Genomic DNA, 7,500 nt, shown 5'->3' with positions numbered 1-7,500 from the left:
CTAAACCCAGATTAATTGGACATGAATGGTATGGCTTGAATTGTCTGCTTCCCCCTTCCTGGGACTTGGAGACAAGTTTTTGAACCGTCTTGTCATAACTGTGTGTGCAGTGTGTCAAGAGCGATGTTCCCTCCACTGTCTAGTCGGTGCCTCTGAGCCCTCTGTGGTTTCAGACTGGGTTTTACAACTCAAAGCTCCTTATTCCAAGCACCTGCCTCAGCAGCAGCAGCACCATCATCATCCCTCCCCTTATCCCTCTCATTCATGTAGAGCTCATTCACTAACGTCGGGCAGCACAGAAACTGCCACAATGGGATTCTTCCATAACAGAGCGCCTCACGCACTAGATTACTCATGCTGCTCTCTGAACTGTGTACACATACAGTCATCATGTCATTGCTTTACGGAAATCACCCAGATTTCAGAACAAGTGACTCTACTCAGATTTGTGCAGACCCCCCTCAAAACTCCCCCTGCTGGTCATAACATGTTACTCCACCCAGATAAAGCACTTTGAACCAAGGCTAGGGTCAGACAACTTGACTGAAAAGAGATTCACAAGGTGAGGTTTGACTGCTGACTGTTTTGACTGAATTGAAAGTAAGCCATTAGAAATGCTATAGTTTGCAGATTTGCAATGTAGTGTTAATAGCAATATCATCTGTATCATCTGCAACATTGAACTGTATTTAACTAACCATTTTGAGTGTCTATGTAGTAGAATGAAATCGCATGGGGGATAGCTCTGTATTTGTCCATGTATGTTTCTCCCTGCTGTCACCAGTATTGTGTGTGTTGAGTGTGTGCATTTTGCATGGGGACTCATCTCTCTCTCTCTCTCTCCCTCCCTTCCTCCCTCCCCCCTCTCTTTCTCCTGCAGTCCTCAGTGACCGAGTACCCCTGTGGGGGGGAACACACCCCCAGCCCCATTGCTAGCGCCGTGCCCCTGGTTGCTGACCCTGCCCTGACCCGCGACACCCAACTCACTGCTGTCGCTACGGCTACCGAGGCCGGACACACCATTGCTCTGCTCGGAGACAAGGCGGGGCACCTGCATAAGGTATGTGTCTGAGTGTGTTTTGTTTTGTGTGTGTGTGAGAGAGAGACTGTTTCTAGCAGTATATCAGTGTGTGTGTGTCTTTGTTTGTGTGTGTGTTGTTTATGTGTGTGTGTTGTGTATGTGCGTTTGTATGTGTGTGTGTGTGTGTGTGTGTGTGTGTGTGTGTGTGTGTGTGTGTGTGTTGTTTATGTGTGTTTGTATGTGTGTGTGTTGTTTATATGTGTTTGTATGTGTGAATGTTTGGTGAAAGCCCCGCTCTGGTACCACTCACCGCGGGCCTAGTGTAATGCTCCTCCTCCTCCTCCTCCTCCTCCTCCTCCTCCTCGTCCTCGTCCTCTCTCTCCATGTGTCTTTGGGGACTGTAGCCGTGGAGAAGCCTGTTGTTGATGCTCGGGCGGCTCCCCTCTTCAGAGTGCCACCGATTCTCTCCGCCTCCTTCCATTTCCATAAAGATGCTCTGTTTGGGCTCCAACGGCTCAGATAGCGCTGGAGGATGACCTTGCTCCATGCCAACCTCTGACCGCATTGTTTCACTGCTGAATGACTGTCTCCGTGCCAGACTCACAAGAGACGCCCGTTTGTTATTGAAAGAAATAAATAAATAAGGGGGGGGGGGATAAATAAATAAATGAAATGCACAATTAAATCGGCGTTGACCTCTTCTGTAAGGTGAACAGAGACAAGCTCAGACGTGTTTTTGTTTTTAGTGGGGCGTGAAGCGCCTGGCAGGCCTCATTGGTTGGCACGCGAGTCCCCTCATACCTCACACGAGACTAAGACTGCTAATTTATTACATGTTGCCTTTTTCTTCCACCCTCTCTCTCTATTTCTTTCTTCCTTTCTTTCTCTCTCTCTCTTTCTTTCTTTCTTTCTTTCTTTCCTTCTTTCTTTCCTTCTTTCTTTCTCTCTCTCTGTCTCTCTCTCTCTCCTCCCGCCCTTTTTCTCTTTCTCGGCAAAAACCTCACCTGGTGTTATGGATGCTATGTCAAGAATGCCGGTGTGAACAAGTGAACGCATGCATAACTTAAGCTGCTTATCATCTGAAATATCTGACTGCTGGGCTTGGTAGGGACACTGAGGAATGGTGAGAGGGGGAGAGAGAGAGACAAGGTGTGGGGGGGGGGGGTTGAAGAGGAGTGCGTGTAATAGTTGAAAGTCCTCTTAGTATTCAGTTGGCGATACTGAGGAGAGAGGGAAAAAAGGAAGAGTTAAAAAAGAGAAAGAAACACGATAAGCCCCACATCTTCTTTGCACGCGGTGGGTGCAGAACTCCCTCTGTGTGGCTGAAAGGCTAATTCAGCGCAAGCTCGCCGCTCGGCGCACTTCTAAAGGCCCGGCGAATGAAAATTAGCTCCGCTAGCAAGAAAATATTCACGCATGGAGAGGCCACTGTGCTGGCAGTACTGCTTGTTGTTGTTGCTGGAGTTGTTAGGTGTTCTTTTGGACACGGTATTGTTGAGATTTTTTGTTGGTGTACACACCCAAACACACGGACACACACACACAGACACACACACACACACACACACACACACACACAGACACACACACACACACACACACACACACCCCAATTCACACACATGCCTCTGGCTGTTTCTGCTGTGGTCTGGTGTTTTGCACACAAGCAGCCTGGAATTCTTTTTTGATGGGGGGCCTTGAATTTGGTTAATCTTGCCCTTCGGGCATGATCATGTGTTGGGGGGCTGGTGTGTGTGTGTGTGTGTGCGTGTGCATGTGTGCGCGCGTGCATGCATGCGTTTGTGTGTGTGCGTATATCAGCATTGGAGTGTATGTCCATATGAGTCTGTGTGTGTGTGTGTGTGTGTGTGTGTGTGAGGGGTGCAGATAATGGAGAAGGACACATCCTGACTCCCGATCCCGGGTGCTGCTGGGATTATTGATCCCACAGGGGCCGCCACTTGCAGTGCACTGTGGGTAATATGGCTCAGCACAGCGTGGAGCTCCTCGTTCCCAGCCCCTCCGGTGCGCCATAAAATATTTACAGTCAGGCGCTGGAGTGGGCGCCTTGTTTACACCAACACACACTCCCCCCCCCCCCCCCCCCCCCAGCCAATCAGATCGCACCACACCACCCGGTGTGGCTTCCCTGCCCTGAAGACTTTGACATATGTACCCATCCTCTGAGATCTCAGGCAGCCATTGTGTGTGTGTGTGTCTCTGGGTGTGTGTGTGTTTGATTGTGTGTGTAAATTTGGCTGTGAGTATTTGTGTTGAAGTTGAAGACTGCGTGGGTGTGCTCATGCGGATGGATCTATTTGGGTGCATTGGCCTGTGGTTGTGTCAGGACATTTCTGTTTGTACGTGAATGAATGAATGTATAATATATGTGTATATGTATGTAGATAACTCTCTCGGTATTTTTTTGTGTGTGTGTGTGTACGTGTTTTAACACTTGTGCAAACCAGAGTGGTGTGTTTGTGTGTATGTTGCAGGTGTTCCTGCAGGCAAATGGCACGGGTACCCTTTACGACTCGGTGACTGTGGACGAGAAGAGCGCCATCAACGCTGACCTCCTGCTGGACTCTGCTGGACAGAGCATCTATGTCCTGACGGAGAAAAAAGTAGGGCATCTGTCAAAACAAAACCTCAGGCAGTCTCCCCCACACTTCTCAGTGGAGTTGCACATAAACTAAAAAAAAACTCCCCCCTGTACTCCTTGCAGTAAATGGAGACCGATAATCTTCATATTCCCTTTTTTGTCATGCTGTGTGTATATCTGGGAACATCATAAGATTTGTCAATCAACATCAGCACCAGCCTGCTGTGAGACCTGAATCCTCTGAATTCTGTTAGTCTGTAAACAAGTCAAGCAGGAGTCATGATGCAGATCTAAACACGATGAAACATTTCAGAATGAGCCCATCCGAGTGCTTTGTCCTGCCGCTGCGGTCTCCTGATTGATTAACCTGCTCTAGTTCCGGCTACTGCTACTCTAAATGTCTCTATTCACCCTTGAAGTCTAGCTCACATTGTTCACTGGGCTCTCCCAAAAAGAGCAAAGCCTCATGCCCTCAAGCGTGTGTGTGTTTGTGTGTGTGTGTGTCTCTCATGTGTGTGTGTGTGTGTGTCATGTTTCACGCAGGTCACCAGGCTGCCGGTGGCTCAGTGCTCCCGCCACACAGACTGCCAGTCCTGTCTGTCCGTCAGAGATCCCTACTGCGGCTGGTGTGTGCTGGAGGGCAGGTAACGGCTCCGCTGTGCTCACACACTCACACACACACACACACACACACACACACACACACACACACACACACACACACTCACACAATATCTTTCTCTAACACACACACATACACACACACAAACACACACACATACATAAAGAGACGCACACACAATTTCTCTCTCACTATCTCACACACACACACACACACACACACACACACACACACACACACACACACACACACACACATTCTTTTTTGCTCGCTTTGCCGTCTCACCTTGCCGTATGCTGGAGCCATGAAATCTCTCTCTCTACTCCTGTGTCTGAGCCCAAGGCTGTTGTTGGCAGCTTGTTTGTAGCTCTGTTATGTCACGTTAGAGTGTTTGCCCAAAGGAGCGAGTGCTCCGTTTACAACCCTCTTTTCAGTCAGAAAACGATTCCACTGCAGGTGGAGACGGTAAAAGAAATCCTGGGCCTCTATATTTGTCTTTTATTTATTGTTCACTCCGGCTAGCGCTGCTCCAATTACAAATGCCCTCATGGAAAACTGGTGGTTGCAGCACGGCACTCTTAGCTCACTTTTGTTTGAAGAAATCTCCCTAAAGCCTTTATGTCCTTACGGGTGGCGGTAAATCTTCTGCTCACAACCTCCTCACTTCAAACTAAGACTTCATAGAGCCCTACATTTATGCACAATTATTTATTTTGTCAGGTGTTTTAACCCCAAGCTTAATAATAAGGACCATTCCTAGAGTTGGGTTTAGCAGTTGGAAACCCTCCCAGGCGAACCACCTTATCGTGTGACAAGCCTATTCGAGAGGTCGTAGGTCAACAGAAGATTCTTTGTTTGTGTGGAGAGTAACCTTTTAACCTTGTTTGTGTTTGTCAGGTGTTCCCGTAAGCAGGAGTGCCAGCGCCACGCCCAGTCCAACCATTGGCTGTGGAGCTACCACCAAGGCCAGCAGTGTGTGTCCGTGCAGAGTCTGGTGCCGTCCAGCCAGAGTCGAGAGGAGCAGACACAGGTAAGGAGTGTCCAATGGGTCTCAGATCCAAGCAGAACCAGCACTCTGTTTAAAGATCAGGTCCCCTTTGGTGGACTCCCTTATTTAGGCAGAACTTCCAAGTGTGAACAAATCATATGCATCATATGCGCTACTTATCTGGGGATGTTTGTCAGCAATATCTATAGTTATTGAGTAAGAGCCCAGATTTAAATCTTAAAGATTCTCATATTTCATTGTTCTTGTATCACCTCTCATTGCCTTTGTTGAGATTGTATCCCTTTTCTGTTTGTAACGGAAGGTTGAGGTTTAGGAGGATGACTCAGTCCCCTTTAGGGAATCAGCTGGCGTAGTGTGTACACTGATGAAGAAAACATGGGGGGATTTATCGTGCACAGGTGGGGCTATCCCACAGGCATGATGGCTTGATACCCCCCCTCCCCACCAGCCTTATGTTCCTTGCCCCCCCCCTCCACCTCCATCAGACATCTCCCTGTAATGATTGCACCCATGAGGAGGCTTTAGTCCAGTTCCCAGTTGATTAGTTGTGTGTGTGTGTGTGTGTGTGTGTGTGTGTGTGTGTGTGTGTGTGTGTGTGTGTGTGTGTGTGTGTGTGTGTGTGTGTGTGTGTGTGTGTGTGTGTGTGTGTGTGTGTGTGTGTGTGTGTGTGTGTGTGTGTGTGTGTGTGTGTGTGTGTGTGTGTGTGTGTGTGTGTATGAGGGGGTGTTCCCTGCCCGTGCCTGCGTCCGGCTGCGTCCTCATTACCCCACCAGTCCGCGGCCCGGCATCCGCCTCCCCAGTGCGTGGGCTCCCTTCTGAAGTGACCCGCGAACAAATGCAAATGGAAAAATCAATCCAGCCGGAAATCATGGCGGCGACGGTGTGCTTTTGTTCTGGGAAAGGGGGGGGGGGGCTTAGGCGGCTCTGAAAGCTGCTCAGTGCGGTGTAAACATCAGACCTCATTTGGGCCAAATTACCCTTCTCCCCGCTGCTGGGCCCTGCCCTCATGAATAAATGGCTGTGCCCCGCATTTGTAAATAATTGTTTCTCCATCTGTTTGCGCTTTGGTTTCTTCTCTTCCTTTTCTTTTTGCCATCTCTCTCTCTCTCTCTCTCTCTCTCTCTCTCTCTCTCTCTCTCTCTCTCTCTCTCTCTCTCTCTCTCTTTCTGTATGTCTATTTATATATCTCTCTAATTATCTGTCTGTACTCCGTGTCTTTGCCACATTTTCACTCCCTTGCACTCTCAAACTCACTCTCTCTCTCTCTCATCTCTCTCTCTCCCTCTGTCTTTCTCTATCTCTCCATTTCTTTCCTTCTTTCTTTCGCTCTCCCATCTTTTTACCTCTATCTTTGAATTTTTCACTGTGTCTCACACACTAGTAATTTGTTTCACTCTCTCACTCTCTCTCTCTCTCAATTCAATTTCAGTTCAAGAAGGCTTTATTGGCATGAACGTTTCAATAACATCATTGCCAAAGAGTAATTACATATACACATCCCTCTCTCCTCCTCTCCTTCTCTCCCTCCCTCTCTCTCTCTCTATCAGGTGTCTTTCACTGTGGCCCAGCTCCCCATGCTGTCAGGAGATGAGTCGCTCGCCTGCTCTTTTGGAGGCCTTCCCTCCCAGTCTGCTGTTGTCATGGAGAACAGGATCACCTGTCAGTCACCCAAACCGGAGCTCCTCCCCCCAAGCCCTCCAGGCAGCGGTGGGTCCCAGCACCCCCCACCTCCCCTCCCCTCCCCTCCTTCTCCCCCCACTTACTCCTCCTCCACCACCTCCCACGCAGGGTAGCGTTACCACAGCTGATTTAGATTCACACAAAAACAACCTTTAACACACCCCCTCCAACAATGCACTCTTCCCTGTGTGATGCCGCCCTGGTATAAACACTCTGTGAGCATTTCAAACATTCTGCCTGAAAGTGTTTATCTCTAGCAGACTCAGGTGTTTAGGTCTGCCAGACATCAGGTCTGATGATACGATTAGTTGCAGATTGTTGATCTAGTTTTTCTTCCGCACCATTTCCTTATTTGGAATATTTTTGCCATGTTTCGAAATTTGGTAGATTTTATTTCCCAGAGCTTTATCTCATAACAACAATCTTATTGCCTTGTGAACACAATGGTGAAATGCCATTGTATCGGCTGTCAGTACAGCAGCTGATAGACAATAGGCTTTTAAACAGTCTCGGATTACACTGACTGGATTAAAAATGTCAGCCAATCAGAAGCAACCTATGGAAGA

The 7,500-nt window shown here is 48.5% G+C and overlaps 1 protein-coding gene across 3 annotated transcripts in view; it reads left to right on the top strand.

Annotated features, from left to right (window-relative positions):
* The window catches only part of plxnb3 (plexin B3), a 62,570-nt gene that overhangs the window by 28,960 nt on the left and 26,110 nt on the right, over positions 1–7,500 (top strand). For all 3 annotated transcript variants that reach the window (XM_076277021.1, XM_076277020.1, XM_076277022.1), the window contains exons 3-7: positions 881–1,060; positions 3,517–3,645; positions 4,167–4,267; positions 5,143–5,275; positions 6,802–6,961. In XM_076277021.1, the coding sequence (XP_076133136.1) occupies positions 881–1,060; positions 3,517–3,645; positions 4,167–4,267; positions 5,143–5,275; positions 6,802–6,961 (703 nt within the window). The remainder of the gene's footprint in view (positions 1–880; positions 1,061–3,516; positions 3,646–4,166; positions 4,268–5,142; positions 5,276–6,801; positions 6,962–7,500) is intronic.

Source organism: Alosa pseudoharengus, unplaced genomic scaffold, assembly GCF_046254945.1.
Source record: "Alosa pseudoharengus isolate Yale_2024_CS ecotype anadromous, Long Island Sound unplaced genomic scaffold, YU_APseudo_1.1 YU_APseudo_1.1_scf_9, whole genome shotgun sequence".
NCBI classification, from domain to species: Eukaryota; Metazoa; Chordata; class Actinopteri; order Clupeiformes; family Clupeidae; genus Alosa; species Alosa pseudoharengus.
This window is presented reverse-complemented; position numbering and strand designations above follow the sequence as displayed.